The sequence below is a fragment of the Zonotrichia leucophrys genome, chromosome 1A (genome assembly GCF_028769735.1).
Source record: "Zonotrichia leucophrys gambelii isolate GWCS_2022_RI chromosome 1A, RI_Zleu_2.0, whole genome shotgun sequence".
Taxonomy (NCBI): domain Eukaryota; kingdom Metazoa; phylum Chordata; class Aves; order Passeriformes; family Passerellidae; genus Zonotrichia; species Zonotrichia leucophrys.
Genome location: NC_088170.1, coordinates 18,606,744 through 18,627,612, shown reverse-complemented (window position 1 = coordinate 18,627,612; position 20,869 = coordinate 18,606,744). Strand labels below are relative to the sequence as shown.

Genomic DNA, 20,869 nt, shown 5'->3' with positions numbered 1-20,869 from the left:
ATAAAGCTAAGGGCCTGAAAGGCCAATGTTGGGATCATAGTTACTGGTATCCATCCTTGGGATTCTCAGCAGGGAGGCCCAGGATTCACAGGAGTAAAGAGTGGTGATGCCCTTGCTCTTACCAGAGCCCTCAGATCAGGATGGAGTTGTGCTGATGAAGTTGTGTGAGTGGTGAAAAAACATTAACCTCTTGAGCAGGTAAAGGTGGTGCATGATATTTATAGGCTGTGAGAACATATTGTTTTATTAACATAAAACCCATAGGGGTTTTATTTGTTTTATTTTAAATTGTAGGTCTAATCTACTCTGCTCTTGTGTTCAGGGTAATTTTTAATGTGTATATTAAATAATTTTTTTATAAATAAGGTTTTTCAGGTTCCTGTTCCCTTTCTTCCTGGGTAGTTAATGTTATTTGTTGCAAAAAATCCTGCAAGAGTTTTAGCCCTTCCATTAAAACTGGATACTGTCTAACAACAGTGATGTCCCTGGCTGCCATATACTTCTTTTAGGGTGACCAGGGAGATCACGGGTGTTAGACAATATTGAGTTTTAAGGGAAATAGCTGGAGGCAGGACACTATCCATAAAGGATCCTCAGTTCTGGCAGTAGCCTCTTCTCATAACAGCTGATAATTACTGACTTAGTGATAATGACCAGACTCATTTGTTCTGGAAGGCTTTTGTGCTAGATAAAGGCAGTGATGTATATAGGGAGGCCTAAGGAGAGACTTTGTTTGTTAGTGTGACGCTTTAGTCAACAATGATTTATGGATTGCAGGTCAAGTTCTGTTCTTATTAATGGGATTGTAAAATATAACTGGGAATTTTACTCTGGGGAAGCAAACTCATTAGGGTGCAGGAGAAAGGGATACAGGGAAACTTTTCTTCGGTTATATATTTTGCATAAATTTTGTTTGAGTGCTTGGGGGAATAAAGAAAGGCAGGTTTTTTCAGGTTTTTTTTTCTGTTTTTGATGTTTTTGCAAGTATAAATAAATCATTGAAGTGCAGATTCCAAACACTTTTGCACTAACCAGTTTTCCCAGAGGTGCCCCTTTTATCTGTTCCACTGGGAACAGAGCAGGTTGATGATCTCCATGACTACACTGTTGTCAGTACATCACAGCTGGTGGCTCAGTAGCACATCACAGACTTCAAGCACACAAGTCTTTATTGTTGAATGTGTAGAGCCATTGGAGTGGTGCATTCATCCTATTGAACTGACTTCAGTATCTTACTGGCTGAGCAGTAAAACCTGAATATGCATTAATATGCTAACTAGGCTTTTTGGCAAAAGGAAATTAACATAGATGTTGTAGGATTTCTTATATATGGAAATGCATAAGATTTTCTGTTGTGCATATCTGTCTAAAGGTGGCATGCTTGTTTTGGCCTAGGTAGGGTTAATTTTCTTCACAGTGGCTGATGTGGGACTGTATTTTGCTGAACACAGTGATAATAGAGATGTTTTTGTTGAGCAGAGCTCACACAGAGCCAAGGCCTTTCCTGCTTTTCTTACTGCCACACTGGGAAGGAGACTGGGGGTGCCTGGGGGGCTGGGAGGAGACACAGCCAGGACAGGTGACCCAAACTGGCCACAGGGAGATCCCAGACCATGTGCCATCGTGCTCAGTGTATGCACTGGGGGGAAGGAGGAGGAAGGGAGGATTTTTGGAGTGATAGAGTTTGTCTTCCCAAGGCACCTTTAGATGTGATGGGGCCCTGCACTCCTGGAGATGGCTGAGCACCTGCCTGCCATTGCAAAGCAGGGAAATAACCCCTGGTTTTGCTTTGCTTGTGTGTGCAGCCTTTGCTTTCCCTATTAAACTGTCTATATTTCAATCTACAAATTTTCTATCTTTTATCCTTCTGATTCTCTCCTTGATCCCACTGGTTGGAGAGTGAGCAACTGGCTGCCTGGGGCTTGGCTGCTGACTGGGCTCACACCATGGTTGGCTACACCAGTGTTTTCAACCAGTGACCAGGATGAAGAGGCTTTTATTTTGATAGCTTTGAAAGACAACAGATGCTGGGCTCATTCCCTGCCCTAGTTCACTACTCCTTGATCTGTAATACCTTAACCTAAGCTCCCATGTGGAGTGCCAAAGGGGGAATGGAATTGCAGGCTTTTAGTATGGTCAATCTCTGTGTGACTAGTTGTCATTTGACTGTTATTTTACCCTTTTTTGCCTTAATTATCTTTATCTAGTATTAAAGTTGTAAATTGTTTGTAAAAGTATCTTCTTACCTGCTGTGTGTCCATAGCATAGAGGGTCTTCAGGTGCCAATGTAAAATAAACTTGTGAGAGTAGCAGTAACAGAGGGTTAGGTGGGAGTTCTGAGTTCTAGTAAGCATTTAAAAAATATGAGCAATTTCTTTGCAAATCAGTTTGAAAAAAACAGTATATCAGATTTGTCCAAATGAACATTTCAGAGTTAACCTGAACATATGTGGGTTGAGTTTTCTTCCTTTTTATTTTTTATCAGTTGAATAAGCAAGGTTTGTGAAAAAAAGATGATTATAAATAAAACATTTTTTAAAATCTTAATATGTGGTATGTTGGCAAAGTGAAAGCTTTTATTTAGAGCACTTCTGAATTAGGAGGTTTGAATCAAAGGAGTGACTTTAAGTTTTTCCTTGCAAAATAAAAACTGTTGGCATTTTGGATCTCCTGTGGCTATTTACCTTCCAAAGCAATCATTATTATAGTTTTCAGAAAGTTCTATTTAATGGTTCTGAGGCTTTGGATTTTTAAGTAGAATTTTCTGAGAGTGCCAGAGCTGGCTTCTAGGCAGTCTGTTGATGCTGAGAACATAAGACCTCTAATTACTCAAAGACTGATGTTGTTACTTAAATATAAATCAACACAATTAATTTAATATGGAGTTGTTAGCTGGAATTATGAAAGACGCAAGTTGCATCATTTGTTGTAGAGGCTGAGTCATATGTTGTGACTGTTGGCTGCTTTTGTGAACAGCACACTTGTATTTCTGTAGAACATCTGTAAGTTGAGAGATCTGTGCCCCATTCCACTCTCTGTGCAAAACCAGCTGTGGTGGTCTCATGATACCTTCACTTTTTTTTGGTGTTCTTAGATGAAGCTTACAGAATGTGTTTCAGCCTTTGTGTGCTTGCTGTGTTCACTGTAAATGCATGCTCATTTGTGCAAGTACACATGTACATAAAAATTGTGAGGTTAGCTTTTCCAAACTAGCACCTTAATACCCCTATGAGTCTCTCATGCCTGCAGAATTTACAAGGTAAAGGGAAGGAAACCAGCCAAAGTACATCAGTCATGAAATTCTTTTGCAATGGACACCTTCATGTTTGGTAGCAAACTGCCCCCAGCTTCTTCAGCAGAATCCCGTGGGCAGAGGACCTGTGGAAAATTCTTTTTCCAAAACTGAACGAGATTAGGAACTTACTACAGAATCAGTAATATTCAGTGAGTCACATTGTTTTGTACAGGAAGGCAGATTATCTTCTAAGAATGCAAAGGGGGGAAGAAAAGAGCAGTTAATGAGTGCAGTTGGTAAATTCCTCTTGATTTAAAGGTACAGGGAAGATGGAAATGTGGAATAAGCATACAACCTAAGCAGGAACAAAGTGCAGGAGTTAATAATGTTGACATTTAGCATCACAGCATTAAGAAATCCACCCTGATTTGAGTTTATATATACAGTCTTTTATCTTGAGTTATCATTAGACTGTGCAACACCATGCTTTTCCGTACAGAGATTTTATTTTCAACACAAAAGCTATAAACATAATTGAAAACAAGAAGGAAATCAAAACTGATGAGCAGGAAAGAAACCAAGCCAACAATCCACCCATTTGATTTTTAGCATACTTTGGTAGTAATTTTCAGTGACACATTGCACAGCAATAGAAATAGCTGTATTGAGCATCTCAGTAATGATGTCTTTATCATTACTGTTACAGGAACAACGTGCTACTGACCAATTCCAAATTAATATAGCTTTTCTTTTTTACAGTATAATAATACTATGCAGAAGGTTTTTTGTTATTCGTAGTGCCTTTTCTGTCTTACCATTGAATTGTAACCTGATACAAGAAATATGTCTAATTTTGAAACCCAAGAGAGTACCAAAGCAAATTATGTTTTGAATTCCATGACTACAGTCATTTATGTTGGGAGTTTTCTCTAGGACCTTATACTGCAGCAAGTGTTCTGCCCCAACAAGTATTTTATCAAGTTGCATTTTGTTCTATCAGAGCAGATCTTTATATGAGTGAGATTCTCACAGGTTCCTTTTGGGTACAGTGTGTATATGTATCTATATACATATGGATGTAGATTTTTGCAGGTGTATGTGTTTAAATATATTAAAAATTTGACTATTGATTATATTAAAAATTGACTATTTTATTGTTTTAAGAGAAATTTATACTAAGTTTCTGGGTCTTTTCAGATGTTACCCTGTTCCTTACAGTTTCTTCCTAAATAATAGTTCCTGTTAGATCAAAAGCATGTAGTGTGCATATAGTTGTGTGTTTCGTGTTCTGGTGACTGAGGTGACTGCCCAGAATGCAGTGATGGATGCCATTGTGGTGCTGAGGTCATTGCTCAGTTGTTTGGGACTATGGTTTTTTTTTTTTTTCCCTGTTCTGTTTAAATCATAGGAATAACATCAGAGGTACTTCAAAAGGAAAGATGCAAGTCAGTGTAATCTTCTTTGTAACTCCACTAACAGCTGTTCACAGAAACTCATGGTGCTTCCCTTGTTTGAATATTTCAAGCAGGTTTTTAAAAGGAGAAAGCCAAAAAGCTTCCAAAATGCACTGGCATTTAAGTAACTCTTTAGTCTAGCCCACTGTTGATGGAAGTGAACAGCAGTGTATTGAGAGATTGCAAAGAATAGCTGCTGAATTTGACTTGTGTTCCTCTTTGCCTTGTTGGCAGATATTGATGAGTGTGCTGAAGGACGGCACTACTGTCGTGAGAACACCATGTGTGTGAATACCCCAGGATCCTTCATGTGTGTCTGCAAAACCGGCTACATCCGCATTGATGATTACTCATGTACAGGTAAGGGCTGTGCGTTTCTGCAAGGAAATAGCAGGATGGTGGTATTTAGAAGCACTGATATGATTCTTCTAAAGTTAATCTTTGTTGGAATCACAGAACATCTAAGTGACATGTTAAACAGAATAAACACCATAATGCAGTACAGAAACCTAATGAATTTTACAGATTATGTGTAGGTCATATTGTTTTCCTGAAATTGTAAAGTAGGCTGGATTGTCTTATGGGTCTGCACTGTTTTGGGTGCTGATTAAAAAGGTGAAGGGAGGAGACTGAAGAGGAAAATAAGTGAGCAAAAATAGTGCTGTTTTACTTGGTTTTCATGTTCCACACCAGTACAGCTTCTCTTGGATTATAGCAGCTCTTCTGCAAACTTTGGATGGAGTTAAATTTGGTACATGTTAAGAGTGGCTGTGTCCTCATTCTGGACTCTCCAGACTCAGTTCTCCCAGGTTCAGAGGGCAGGAGTTCTGCTTGCCTTGAACCACTGGACAACATGGCCAGTCTTACCTCTGTATCTTCCCTTTTTGCTCTACTGCCAGGGGACGTGTTTGGTTCATAGTGACTTTCTGTCTTCTGCTCTTCTTTCATTGCACAGTAATTTAGGGTTATGGAATGAACATGGGACATCTGAAACAACCTTCTGTATCAGACCCACTTGGAGTTCATGTATTTTTTCCTACAACATAGATAAAGAAAATATGAATTGATGATGTGACATGTTTACTCAGTGAAAAAAATAGAATCCCTATTTTGTGTGCACAGGGTAACAAATTAGCTTTTTCTATAAAAGGCTTCATTTTTCAGTAAAGCGTTCTTGAAGTTTGTATTATCTAACAGAAATTGGCTATAAATGTATGAGAGTAATTGTGAAATTAATTTCTGATTTTTTTTCTGTCCATTGTGTCTTGGATTTTTAGCATCGATGATATGTCTTGGTACAGAAACAGCTTCTTATGATCTGGCATGATTTCCTTGCCCGAACATGCACAACACTCAGGGATATGGATTTCAAATCACATCCATGTGATTTTTGTGAATGCTGTCTTACCTATACTTGTCATTCCTCTCATACATTGACAAGCACTGTTTTACTGCAGTAAACTCACTTCTTGAAGGTCCAAGTTATAAAGCTTGCCCACAGGAGGTCCTTGCTGAAGCAGCCAGTATATTTCTGATCATTCTCTTACATTTTCCACACTCTCCACTGAGTAAAGAAATTGTTTCACTATCTCCTGAGTGTGAATATTGGGATTATTTTAGGATCAACTGTATCTAAATCTGTGGGATACTTTTTCTGCTTGGCTTCCCTTAACTTGCTCTTCTGATAGAACTTTGCAAATGGTAAAGCATCACCAACTTTGCAGGGGCATTGGGTGCTTGTAAGTATAATAAAGGTAGTTCTTGAGGGTCCTCACATTGCATTCCTCATACTTGCTGAAACATACTGTTATGAAATACAGAGTAGTTATAGCTCTAGACAAACTTCCGTAAAAGGTGTCAGAAATCCATTTTAGATCCGACACCCCAAACTGAATGTAGTTCCACATTTGTAAATCATAGTTTCCTGTGAAATCAGCCTGATGGGTGACAAAATGAATTATTTATTTTCCACCTTTGTCGATCAAGCTGGGAAAAGTCAATGCTAAAAAAAGGAATTAGACGAAAAAGTTTTGTAAGATTTCAAATCATAAGACCTGCTAGGCCATCTGAGCTGTAAGTCATGCTGTGTGTGCACGTCAAAGACTCTATATGTATGAGCAATGCCACTTACTATTATTTGGGACCCGGAGTTTTACTGGAATTAAATTTTACATATTGGATTTTGGATACAGGCAACCATGAGGATGCAGTCCCTGCTGGATGATAGAATTTCAATGAATGGCAGCCTAACATCATAAAGTGTATATGTCACAAAATAACTGCATTATTTTTTCTCGTTCCACAACTATTGTGTAAGCACCTCCAATGTGGAGGCACTGGTTCAGTAATTAAGTTAATATGTATTCAGGACTATGTTGGTGGGGTTGTATAGTATGCACTTCTGTTCAAATCTCTCAGTACTCATGTACAAAGTCCAGTGCACTTTGAATTTTGTCAATGTCTGCAGTAATGTACTAGTTATTCAACCCTCTTTTTCCCTCTGCAGAGTCTAAAGTTCTTAGCAAGTCTCTGTTTGCCCTATTGGCAATTCTAGGTTTAACTTGCCAACTGAAATATCAAAGAAACTGAGGAGGAGACTTTTTTTTAATCCAGTTCAGGAATAACAAGAATAGGGCAAACAAGCAACAATTTACCCTTTGTGTTACTAAGTGTTAAAATTTTTAAAACATGTTTCAGGTCACAGTTTCTTGTAATGCTGTGTAATTTAATTCAGTTATGGAATTGTAGTTGTGTGTAAAATAGCTGCCACTATAAACTGGAGAGGAAGCTCTGGTAATACATCCTTTGGAATATTACTGAGCAGGAAAAAAATGTTCTGTAACTCGGCATTAATATGTCATTGTTTGCACAGGATAGCTGAATCCCTGAAAAAGATGTTGAAAAATTATGTGTGGACCTTGATTAGGCAGGTTATGATGTAACTGATGTCCACAACTTGCTGGCAGACTAACATACCTTATTGTTCCATCCTATGAACATACATATAATTTAGCAGTCATTGATCAAAAGAGAAAAGAGCCATAAAATCAGTGACATTGAAGAGTTTTTCTCCTGTACATGATATTTGAAAAGAAATCTGTGCTATCTATCTCTGTCAGAGTCGTGCACACAAAAGACTGATTTAGACAACCCATAGCTGCTTCCAAAACAGCTCCAGTTTCTTTTGTTTATTGCAAGTTTTACAATAGATCTGAATTACATTTTTATTTTCACAACAAAAGTTGTAATGAAGACATCAATTTCAGGTATTGTTATTTGTATTCATAGCAGAACTAAGATTGTCAGGGTTAGATTGAGTTAGTCACAACCGTGTTTACACAGAAATCTGTTGTTCATGACTGATTTTTATGTTCAGAAATCAATCATAGCTATGAGAAGGACAGACGACTTCTGAGTTGCACCCATATGCCAAATGGGTGCACAAACTGCAAATTAAAGTCGTAAAAATATGCCCTGGGCTACCATGCTTTGGTATCCTACAATGATATTGTCTCATTCCCCTTCCACTTTGCTTTCCAGAAGCTGGAATGTAATGATGTTGTGCCAGGGGAAGGAAGTTAGATAATGGCATGAGTCTCTGCTGGGGTAGTTTTATATGTGCACTAGTGTGCTGCTGAACTGTCACTGTTAGCTGGGATCCCATCAGGATGCTTTAATTATTTTCTGAAATAATAATATTCACATCTTTACTTTGCATGGGATTACAGAAATACATGTACTGTTTTCTTGGCTTTAAAAAAGAAAGTTTTGCTTCTGGAAACAAGGAAGAACACAGTGTCACCTCCAGTCTTTCAGGGTGCTTTGTAATTTGCAGCTGGTAGCATTGCTCTGAGCAGTGTAGAGGCTAGGAAATGAGAAATGAGAGCTCTCTTTTTCTCACTGTGGCTCATACCACAGTGAATGGTCAATCATGTTTCGTCTCAACAACTTTAGTCTTTAGTTGTCTCCTTTGGGACCACTCACTTAACTGAGTAATACAACAAAAATTGAAGAGAAGATGCAAGACCCTGTGAGACTTAGTGCTTCCTCTGAAGACTGTATTAAGGCTGAGAAAGGTACATTCCCTGATCTGGAGAAGCCATGGATATTCTGAGCCTGAGCCTTAAAAGATGGCTTTTAAGGCTCTGTTTATGTGCAAAATCATGGGCCACGTTTTATTTATTTTTTTGCTTTCCATTTGGGATAAAAGGGGGAAGGTGCTGTGATGGGAGTGCTGGCAGTGCTGGCAGGAGCTGCTCTGCCGCTCCTGGGGTTTGGAGTCACTGAGATGATGTGGGTGAGGTAATGCAGCTGATGTTGCCCTCTCAGAGACCTCCTGAGGTCTCATGCTTCACATTTGGTAGCACTGGAGGGGCAAGTGTGGGTGCTCTTCAGGACAGTACATTCAGTTCTCCTTGTGCCTGAGGTCTGGGCAAGATGATATATGCCCTTCTTCCAGTCAGTCATTTGAAGTGTTAGTATAGGAGCCAGAATCTCTGAATTAATGTTTGCACATGCTGTTTCATGGAGTTTATGAAATTATGTATTGCATATTTCTAGTAGGTTTTTTTTTCTTTTTGTGTTTTGTGGTTTGTTAAGGTTTGGTTTTGGGGGTTTTTTGAGAGAAGTGAGTAATCTACAGCTTTGTACCCAGACACCGGTAGTGAGACTTTGCAATTGTGCTGCACTTTACCAGAAAATACATGTGAATTCTTAACTGATTAATTATTAAAAGCACACCAGGCATGTTGCAAGTTGTGGGCTACTTCTTCCAAGCATGCTCCAGCCAAATTAGCAATGATGTCCATTTGAACTGTGTGGGACCACTGCCACATGTGGAGCTGGATGCTCACATACGTGTTTTAAGTGTCTGCAGACCATATAATGTTTTTTCATAACCACTTTTGTCAATCCATTTCAGATTATTTTCTTTCCTTTTAATTTTAACTTTAGCCAAGTCATGCTGATTTTTTGCCAGAAAATTTGGCAAGCCAAGTGGAGATTTTAAGTCTGTGAGACCATTATTGTACTATTGTACAATAGTGTTATATATTGTATTATATATTGTATTATAGCCTGGTACCATCACATTTGTGCTCCTGGGTTTGTTTTCTGACTTCTGAAGAAAATGGTGAAGGATTTTTATATAACATCTCATCACTATGTTGGGTACATTTGGGGTTGTTTTTCTTCAGAGTGAAAATAGAAGAGATTAGGCAGTTCTTTAGAATCGTAGAACAGTTTGGGTTGGAAATGACTTGGAAGACCATTTAGTTCCACCGTTCTGCCATGGGAAGGGATAGTTTCCACTAGATTGGGTTGCTCAAAGCCTACAGCTTTGGTCTTTGGCCTTTTTGACTTGGTCATAAGACAAAAAAAAACTACTCAAAGCAATGAGGATTGAATTCACCAGGCAATAGCTAAGTGTATCCAGCTGGACCTCCCTCCTCCTCTGCCCCAGCCTATGTGTCTTTCTGAGTCTCAGAAATTTTCCTAACAACATTTTTCTGAAAATGGTGTCAATGCATTCAGCAGCATTTATTTTCTGCGATAGCCTCTCACAGTAAACTGAAGTCTAACAATAGTTTTCACATAAATTTCCAAGAAACATGATTGTAGTAAGTTGAGTGACACCTGAAATGTTAATTCTTGGGCATACTGGCAGCTCTGCGTATTTTGCAAATCAAATTAAATCACAAATCTGTTGCAAATTGGAAGAAATTCCAAGATCAACGTTAAAATAATTAAGAGTCTGGGGAGATTGATTTGACATATGGAAAAGATTTAAGGAGAAAACTACACATTTAGCTGCGTAACAGTGATGAATGTGCATAAAGTAGGGACGATGATAACATTAATACTAATTAATAGTTACTCGGGAGGTTTCAATAGTAAGAGGAAAATGTAGGGGAAAATACTGGCCTGCAGATATGTGGCCAGTACCTTTTGACATTAGTTTTTCAAGTCTGACCCATGGTCTTTACTCTCTAATGATCCTGTGGGATGCCTGGGAAAATTCCCCTTGACATAATGTATAGAGAACTGATTGCCACGCTTAGCTCATTCAGCTCTCACATGTCTGATACTCTTTTGTCCACCTTTCTGCCATTTTTCCCATGCAGAAATTAATGTTTTCCAACTGGCTACATTAGTGGGATTTATTTTACATTTGCTTTGCCCATAGCAATCAAAACTGTGTCTTTCCTAAGCTCTCCTGTTTGCTCTATTCTTCTGGCTATCGTGACTTACAAACAACCTAGACATATGCTTGAAGTTCAGCTAATGTCAGTAGTGATGTCCATGCTTAAGAATAATCCCTTTTGGTTTGGTATTTTGCTCCTTTTTTTTCATATAGTGTGTAGCCAAAGTTTGGGTCTTGCCTCCTTTTCATTCATTAATGCTTTATTCACAATATAACTCTTTTTAGGGTACTTATGAGAAAACAGAGGTGCTGTCTTTGCAGTGCAAATGCATTCCATCCTTATCCCCTAAGAGCAGATTCCTTCACTTTGGGAATCAGCAGTCTGGTATCTGGAAGGACTTTAAAATTCCAGTTATAAGGACATGAAACTTCATTGGAATTACAGCTCATACCATTTGTAATTCAGATGCCCAGATTATCAAGACTTCAGCTTTTAGCCCAGTTGTTATCCTCTGTTTCTTGCAAGGTACATTTATTTTTGAGGGGAAATACAGTCCCTGTCACATGGGATTTTTTATTAACATAGTACTCTGACACACTTTGGAAAAATGATTCCTCTTGGCATCTAGAAACTCAAGTTCATAAAAGTGCATCTGCCTCTGGGCTTCTGTTCAGATTTCATTGGTTTATTTTTGACTTATAAATCCATCAATTGTTTGGGACATAAACAGTCTGAGAAATCTCGTACTTTTTTCTATACTTTGCAGTAGAAGTGAAGGTTAATGACAGGGATATTTGAGAAAAACTTTTGTTGAATTTCTTGTGAGAATGCTGAAGGTAAAATCCATCTTTATTCCCTAGAGCACATACCAATTCACATATTCAGGAAAAGTTCATTTCTGGGTTCTGATGTGAGGTGGAAAATGGTTTTGTACCAGTTGGTCATACCCATTGGTAGGATTTCAGCTACTTGTGAAGTGTGGGTATTTTCCAATATCATGTACTGCTAGCTTTTTTTTTTCCAACTCAACATTTCAGATCCCAAAAATTAGTTTTGAAAACTGAAAAGGAATACCTTTATGTATTTAAAGTGATAAATCTAGCTTATATGTGAGGCATGTGTGCTGTGTTTTAGCACCAACACTAATCTCTTCTAAGAGTAATGTAGTTATCTGAGTTTCCATGGACAAAAGCTAGGGTAAGACTGAAGTAATCCAGATTTGAATGAAGTCATCCATCTTCTGTTTAAAGCTGCATGCTTGTCCTAAGTTATAAAATTTGCCTGCTTTTTCAGATACACAAGTGTATCCACAAGTCGTCCTGAAGGTAATAAGAACTCATAGTGCTTAGTACTTTGATAAATGAGACCACATTTTATTAAGAGACTAAATATGGCCTCAACTTCATTCAGCACTGATGTATGCCCTTTACCCTTCACTGCTGCAAAGAAGTTAAAAAAATAGAATGTTACCTCAGAGGAGTCATAGGCTTATAGTGTCCCAACCTGGGTACATGAAAATGCTGTAATGTGAGAAATAACAATAAAAAGCTAATTTCTTCCTGTTTATTTCCCTTGACGTATTTTTGATGAATTCAGCAACATTCAAGTTTTTCTCAAGTTCTGCAGCTTATGGAGAAGCTGAGTTCATTTGCAGTGCTTAAATAAAGGCAGAATAATTGCTCAGTATGGTGCAAGGGACAGAGCAATAAAGAAGCATACTGACGGAGGCTGGTTGTAACATCACTGCACTGACATACCACAGCTTGACTAAGGAAATGTTTTAGTCAGCAAACCACTGGAGAATATATGATGTGGGCAAATGAGCCATCTGTCTCCCCATCTCCAATTTTGGTTACACCCCCACCCCAGTTATGTTAGAAGTAATGTGTACGTGCATTATCACACAGGGCAATGTAAACTCCTCGGAGGTGATGGTGTCCAGCTATACTGCCAGGGTTGCTGTTAGTAATAAGCACTGTAGAAGTCAGCTTGTGTCCATGAAGCCTTTTTAAGTCAAAGCCTATTTGATTCTGGTTTCTATTGCTTGGCCCAGTTTCCATTCTGCTTTATAGTATGTCGGCCTACACAAAGCTCTCAATCTTCTTTGAGGATAAATTCTCTCCAATATCCACTTCCTAGCAGTACGATAATTCACAAAGCTAATAAAGGAATGATCGCTCAGACTGAGCTTGTTGCTATGCAACCACATTACTAAGATAACAACTCAAGTAATTTTTATATATCTGCTGTATCTTATACAACTGAACTCAATTATGCTTTATTTGGATTGAATCAGGTTATCCTTGGCAACTTAGTTTGGAGTCTGTTTCAACTTGGAATGAGAACTTTTTTTTCCTAGAGGATAATTTTTAGGTCCCATCTTCTCCTTGGTTACTGACCCAGTTCATGACAACTATTCATCTGGCTGTGCAATTATAGCAGGATGGATTCCTCAGCTGGTCCAAATCCAACACATTTTTAAAGGGTCCTTGGTAGAACATGATTTGAGTTGTTAAACAGAAAATGTATTCCCTTGACAAAGATGTGAATGCATGATTTTCAGTACTAAATACTTAATTATTTTACATAAATATTTTTACCAAATATTTATTTATATTTATTATTTACATATTTATTTATGTGTGTGGGCGTGTATGTGCTTATCTATGTATCTATCAATGCACTATATAGCATGGACTCCCTATTGGCCTTGGGAGCAAAGGTTGGTAAATGGTATTATATCAAAAGCAGTCTCAATTTTGCATTTCTACAATTTCTGTATTCGGTTTAAAATTTATCTTTCTGCAGAAGCATACATCAGAATTGATTATTCTGTTCTACAAGGAATAATTTATTTTGCATTCTTCGTGCAGTGAGGAATTTTTCAATATATTAAAGGAGTTCTAGAATAGAACTGAGAATATACTCAGCTTACAACTAACTCAGAAAAAAGCAAAACCATTTTTTTAAGTGTAAGAAATTGAAATGACTATATTTCCAAGCATTGATGTTGCTTAATATTTATATCACAGCATTAGGACAGACATTCAGTGTACCTCATTTTTCTCGGTGTTCTGAAGCACTCTACAGCTTTTCAATCACTCAGCATCCCCTGTCAGCTTCTACAGTGCAGTTATGTGCTGTGTCAGTACAATATGATTGGAAAGTAGAAGTGTAGGAGTATAGCAAAATTAACACAGTATATTTTAAAAAATAGAAAATCTGACAAATCATGCAGCACTAAATGAATTATTAGTTCCTGAGGTAATTACATTGACCCTTTAGGTTAGAATTTTGCTGACGTTGACGCAGGAGGTGGCATTTAGTTTGCAATTAAGACACTCTTTTGTCTAAACTCACATTCTAATCAACAGAGGTCAAGAATTCAGCTGGACCCAACTCAGTTATCTATTTACAGGTTTGAGGCAATCACCATGATAGGATTAGCAGATCCAGCCCAAGACCTTGATTCATTGCAGCATGACACCTTTTCACAGCTGGACCTCCCCTGGCCTGTCCTCCTGTGGATGATCACAGGCTGTGACAGATAGACTGTAGATCAGGAAATACAGTAGGCAGGCTTGAGGACAGTTTGTTTGAAGTCATAAGGATCTTTCTGGCTCAGGAGATGGGAATCTGCTGCTGTCTCACTGAGCAAGCCAGAAGTGAGGGAAGTTGGATGGCTCACATCTATCATGTCTGAGCCAGCTGGTGATTGTCTCATGCTGGGAGAGTGTTGCCTGCTGTCAGAGGGACTCCAGCCAAGGTCAGTGAGAGACTGGAGCTACTGCATGAAGCAAGACAGCTTTTAAAAAAGGAACACTGGGGTTATTTAAGGTTATGTGATCATGCTGTATTGAAGTCAGTGGTTTTCTACACATTCACAGTAAGTTGTCTATAGCCATGATACCATTTAGCTGGGGTTTCAGGGTAGTGGATACTGCTGGCAGTATGTGGGTATCATGTCTGTCTTTTGGCATTCTACTGTCAAAAAAACATTTATAATCTAAGACAACATAGTTTTTAGAAAAGACAGAGGGTAAGAAAGCTAACTTCCAACACTGTTAAGGGGAGACATAATATTTTTTAATATTGTCCAGGGCTTCAGAAGCCTTTTCTTTTAATATTATAGTTGCAAGTTTTTTCTTTGAATGAATATGGAAGATTCCTGTTTTGATAGGAATTTCTGAATTCTTTCAGTTCAGAAAATCTATGAGCATGGAAACCTTTAATTCCTTACAGTTTGATTCCTACTGTATGCCACATGGTGCATCTTCTAATCACTGACTCCTGAAGGAACTTAGAAGTGTCCTTTGTTTTTCATGAAATGTTTATGAGAGATTAATCTGGTTTATGATAATGGAAGACTATTTCCTTAACTCCTGTTTTATACTGTCAATATACAGTCACTGCAATTTAGTATGTCATCTTCTGTGACAGTTTGTCTCCGCAGTAGTTGTCTATCAATATTGCTACCTTTTGTCAGTCTTTTGGACTGATGATTATTGACCTACAAAGCCTTGTACTTCACCACACCAAACTGCTCTCTTGTAGTAGAGGCCCCTTGACCACAGCAAGAGTTGCATCCTTCCTAGTCTTTCTTTGCACGCAGAATTATACTGAAGTCTACCTTGAAATGCACAAAGTAAACATACTGGATTGATCCACTTCACTGACTCATCCAGTGTCTGTGTTCCTATGTGTAGTCCCGAAGAATGGTTTATGTTTTTGGTTTTGCATCTAACTTCTGGTTCACACTGAAATGTGCTGATGATTCTGCAGCCAGGCTGTGGTTTGTCATGCACGAATGCATAGTGTGCAGGTTGAGTTCTCACTTCCTCTGCCCTTCTGATTTTGTCTAAAACTAGTTTCATTTCCTGTATTTGCTCTATCAGTGTTTGCCAGCTTGTGTAAATGGATAAAGGCAACAGAGTCTTTGGCAAGACCTCTCCACAGCACTCAAACAGAGTGGCTCAACAAGAAGGAACAAATACTACCTACTGAGATAATATGTTGGCCATCCTTAGGGTTGTGATCTGCTAATGCCTCAAGGAAGACCAGTGAAATCATCATCAGTAACTTGAAAAAATCACATTTATACCAAGGGGACCATTGCTGTCTGTGTTGTGCTGCTGTACAGTATAATCCTAAAGGGTATGGGTGAAATCTCACTTTTGTTAGTGAAGCTGCATTTTGTGAGGTATTGTTTCTGAAAGTACTGTGTCTATCAAAGATACTTCATATTTTTCCTGAGGACATTATTAATTCACAAAACTCACAGAACTGTTCTGTTTTGGTTTTTTTTTTTAAGAAAATGCTAGTGGGTTTGTTGCAGCATTTTCAAGACTGAACTAGAAAACTGAAAATCAAAATTCTTCCTGGAACGGTAATCAATTTACCTTCTTAAAACCATGCCCTTTACTGTTCATGTAGTCAGCTGTGCAAAAATTAACATATTCCCACCTCATGAAATAACAAAAAAACCTTTGAATATATCACTGTTTGTATCAAGGACCAAGAGTTCTCTCAACAAGCTTAGCAATAAAATAGGAAACTGCTCCAACTAAATGGTTCGCAGGAGTTTTTGTGGGAGTATTTTTTCATTCTGACAAGCTTCCAAATGATCTCAAAAAGACAGTATCTGCTTATTTCTGTTGTTATATGCTGCAGTCTTTTCATATCCTCCAAAATATTTTATTTGGGGAAATGGTGCAAGGAATTGTATCTATTCCATCTTTTTAAAGTAAAAGTTATTCCAGAGAAAACACATGCAGTAAGCTAGCTTGATTAGCCTGTAACTCACGCTGCTCAAAATAAAAAGTCACTGTTGTCTTCTGTAGCTGTTCTTTAAAATTGTCACAAGAAAGCATTTAGAATTAAGTATCTTATCTTTTTGTTTTTTCAATTCATGTTTGCTTTAGGAATGAGCATTTTTAAAAAATATCAATGTCCTTATTTATTTAGATTTTATTCCATCATTATATTTACATGTTTGAGTGTGTCTCCCTTCCAATTTACTTTGAATAGGGCACAGAATTTAATCATGCATAGTTATTTTCTAATGCAAAATAATATTAGAGTGGTAGACTGCTTAATCATGCAATAAAAGATGAATTTATACTGTCCCAAATATCTGTCTTGGCAGATATTTGAACTAATTTGTAAATACTTTGTAAGTTAATGTCCAAGTCACATGGAAGTGTAGATTTGGACTGGACTGACAAAGATAAGTAGCTCTGAGTCACACAGACCAATCATCAGGAAAAATATATTGTCAGCAAGAGTAATTACAGCAGGTAATTGTGTCATTTACCCTGTTACAGATGAGTAAATGTGATGAGTTTGGAACACACCAGCTGTTAACTTTGATGTTTAGGATTTGGAAACCTGTAGTAGAGTCTTTTAATGACAGTGCATTTAAAGAAACAAAACTAAAGGTTTCGCACTGCTCAAAGTGAGGATAAATGACAGTGTTGCTCAAGATGAGATTGATTTCTAGAAAGGTGAGCACTCATCAAGAGTATCTGCTCTAATTTGTTCAAGTGGTTTTAAAATTTTGGAGTGTGAAAATATGTGGAAAGAAAAGTTTGTTACCTTGTTCCTAACTCTTCAGAAGGTAAAGTGGGTGAACTTAAATTCTGTCTGCATTATTTTAATGCCTGAGAAGTGAATAAAGTTGTCGTTGGTGGTAGTCTGAACAGATATTACAGTCTGCTTTAAATACCTTGGGTTTACCTTAATACACCTTCCATAGGATGAGCTTCATCTTAGATTTCAGTACTCCAGAGTTGTTCACAGCATCTCTGCTTAAATCCTAACTTTTCCAAAGAGCAGATTTGTGAAGGAAGTAGGGTTACAGAGGTGAAGTCATTCTGGGATGATAGTAATAGTATCAAAATGAAATATCTGGTCAAAGTTTACTTTCTTCTTTGTTTACTTTCTTCATTGATTCTAAATTCATATTTTGACTTTTTTGGACTCAAACAATACTGTAGACTTCATATCTGTGGTTTTGCTTGTTAGAATAATTCATGATGTCCTTAAACAAGACAGCAAATTTGATAGCAGAATTTTTCAGATATGTGTGATTTTCTAAGATGTGCTTATGCAAATATTTATTTATCAATATAAAATACACGTAAGTGTCTTATAGGTATTCCAACTTTAATGATTTTACGATGTGTGTAAGTACAGAGGTAATTATTTGTAAGCTTGATAGACACTAGCAATTGAACTCTGGCAATAAAAACATGATGTAATCTGGAAAATTTACCCATGAAACAAGCTAGCCATTGTCAAGTTTCATACCATTACAGCAGTGGGGGAGGGAAGGTGAGAGCACACTTCATTGCATCACCTTTACTGTGCCATGCAGCTTTTTGTGAGAATCAGTTCAGGCAGCTCTGCAGGTTATCTTCTGGCATCAAGGGCTCTATCTGAACTGCAGAGGCAGGAGCCCTTCATGGCTCTCAAGGGCGGGTGTGTGGGTTAGCTCCTCCCTGATCCTGCACAGGGCTGTGCCATTCTCCCCAGGTGCTTTTGTGGCCAGGGGAGGCAGCTGGCATGCTCTGTTCGTGAAGGACACATCTGCTGTGCTGTTTTGGTGTGCCTCTGTAAACCGCCAGGATGAGTGCTAGGGAAAATTTGCTCTATCCCTGGAGATGGCATCAAGGCTCACCAAAGGGAAAAGCAGCAATATTGCCTTACCTTACCATCACTGAAGTATAATTTTGTCCCTGTTTTTGAGTAGCGAACTCTCTTCAAAATCAGATGAGCAATGCTTGAAGAAGGCCTCCTCTCCCTAGAGAGCTCAAGCATCTTGTCTTATCAAAAATAGTGCTGTCCTTTATAGACAGTGAGTGATCTGAGAGTCTGAGTCACAGCACTGCCAGGGAAATGAGAGGAACTACTTAATGGATTAAGAATTCTCTGTTGCATGAGAAGAAAGAAAAAAAAGCCCATTTGTTTCCCAACATTTATGGTTAGGTAAGTTGCTCCAGGTTCCTGCAGACAAGAACAGGATCAAAGCAGCAGCAGCATTTCATCCACCGCTGTCGTGCCCTGCCTGGCATGTGCTGACTTAGATAATGGTGCTAGGATGTTATAACTGATTTTCCAGGAGCCCCTGAAATGTGTTGACAAACCCTGGCCACAATGCTATTCCAAAAAGAGTAGAAGCAGCACCAGCTGTTTATGGAGAGTTTTGAGAACATTACTGTTCTCTGGCAGTTTTGATTGCTGAGACATCTTTCTTCTATCACTCTGTGCATATCCACCTTCTGTTAACTTTGTGCTGAGAAAGTGTTCAGAGGTGTTTTTATTGAGCCTTCTGGTCATGTGAGCAATCTCAAAGTTGTTACTAATGAAATAGGAGAACAGGCAGCAAGTTGCCAGCCTCAACAGCAGTCAGGTTACTTTACAGCTTTTATTTGTGTAGCAGAAATATGTGTGGGAGGGAGGCCAAATATCCAGCGGGTATCTATTGCTAGTGGCAGACTTGTAATAACATGGAGCCTTTTAGTAAGGAAGCTGTAAATAAAAGGGCTGGAATTAGAAGAATTAAAATATACATTTTTCAGTTGGCTGAGGAAATTGTACTTGCAGCTCTAGTCTGGCTGTTCTACTAGCAATAAAGTAGGGAGCACCACTGGAGATGGAGAATGTACTATCACCACTTTTGACCACATAATGGAAGGTATTGAAAGCATCAGTTTATCATAAGTGTCTGGGAGTTATTGTATACAAAGAAATTGGAATTAAGTAAGATTTACCTGGGAATAAATAGTGCATCTGGCTAGATTAAAAAATAAAAAAAGAAAAGAGAATATGAATCTGTGAAGAAAGTCTGGAAAGTGTACTCAATGGAAATACCTTTTAAAAGCTGAAAACCTCATTTTAAAATGTCACTGGTGAAAGATACTAAGAGATCAGTTTGAATTAAGGCAAAAAGAAGTGGGTGACAATGTCCATGTCAAGGTCTAGACTGAAATCTCCTAAAGTGGGATTTCAGAATAATTTTGCATTTATGCTACAATCCTGCCATTGTAATCAGTAGGAATTACAGACGTTCCTTTAGGGGAAACAGTTGGGTCTCTGCTAAATGCTTTAGAAAATCCTTCTCTTAAACTTTTCTGTTGAAGAGGGAATATACAAAATGGCAGACTTGAAAGAAAGCGGAGATTAATTAAAGCTTTTTTTGACTTCAGCTGTCAGGCAAAATATTCTTTAATATATTTACTCTGCCTAACTGGTTGAAAAGTATAAAAATTACAGGATGTTCCATGGAGTAACACTGATTAATATTGCAATAGAAGCTTCCATGAGCAGAGTGTATTTTGTAAAAATATGTATTATTCCATGAAATCGGGAATTACAAAACACGTTTTGAAGATGAATCTTAGGTGTGTTTAACAAAGTTGAAGGGATTTAATGAAGAGCTGTAGAGGAAGATGGAGGGAATAAGGGTAGGCCTGCCACAAAACATGTATTTTATCCATCAACTTGTCTTTTTTGTCCCAAACCATGAGTTTTACAGCTATTGCCCTTCTGATTCTCTCCCTGATCCTGCTGTGGGTGGGAGCAAGAGACTGCTCTACAGAAATTGTCATTTATGACTGCACTGAGGAAAGAATTAGAAAATGAGGACCAAGAATAGCATGGATATATGGGGAATATGTGAAGACAAAAATATATATGGGGATATATGAAGACAAAAATCAGTCAAGCAACAGGATTAGCAGGGAACAAACTCTTGTAGGCCTGGCTTTTGGTGTCCCAAGCTTTGAACTGAAGCTGCTGGTGGTCATTAATGACTCAACCATTAACTAGGGATAAACTGTGTGATGATAACTCTCTATGAGTAATTAAAACACAGGTTTTATTTTGCATTTAAACTAAGAAATATCTACAGAAAAAATTAATTGGGAGAATAGCAATCAAAAATTTTAACAAAAATATATGGAAATATAAAATCATGGACTCTTTTAGGTTGGAAAAATCCTTTAAGATCATGAAGTCCAACCCAGCACTGCCAAGTC

At 38.0% G+C, this 20,869-nt stretch overlaps 1 protein-coding gene across 2 annotated transcripts in view; it reads left to right on the top strand.

Annotated features, from left to right (window-relative positions):
• NELL2 (neural EGFL like 2) overlaps positions 1 to 20,869 on the top strand; it is a 134,647-nt gene that overhangs the window by 68,952 nt on the left and 44,826 nt on the right. For both annotated transcript variants that reach the window (XM_064701817.1, XM_064701816.1), the window contains exon 13: positions 4,924 to 5,049. In XM_064701817.1, the coding sequence (XP_064557887.1) occupies positions 4,924 to 5,049 (126 nt within the window). The remainder of the gene's footprint in view (positions 1 to 4,923; positions 5,050 to 20,869) is intronic.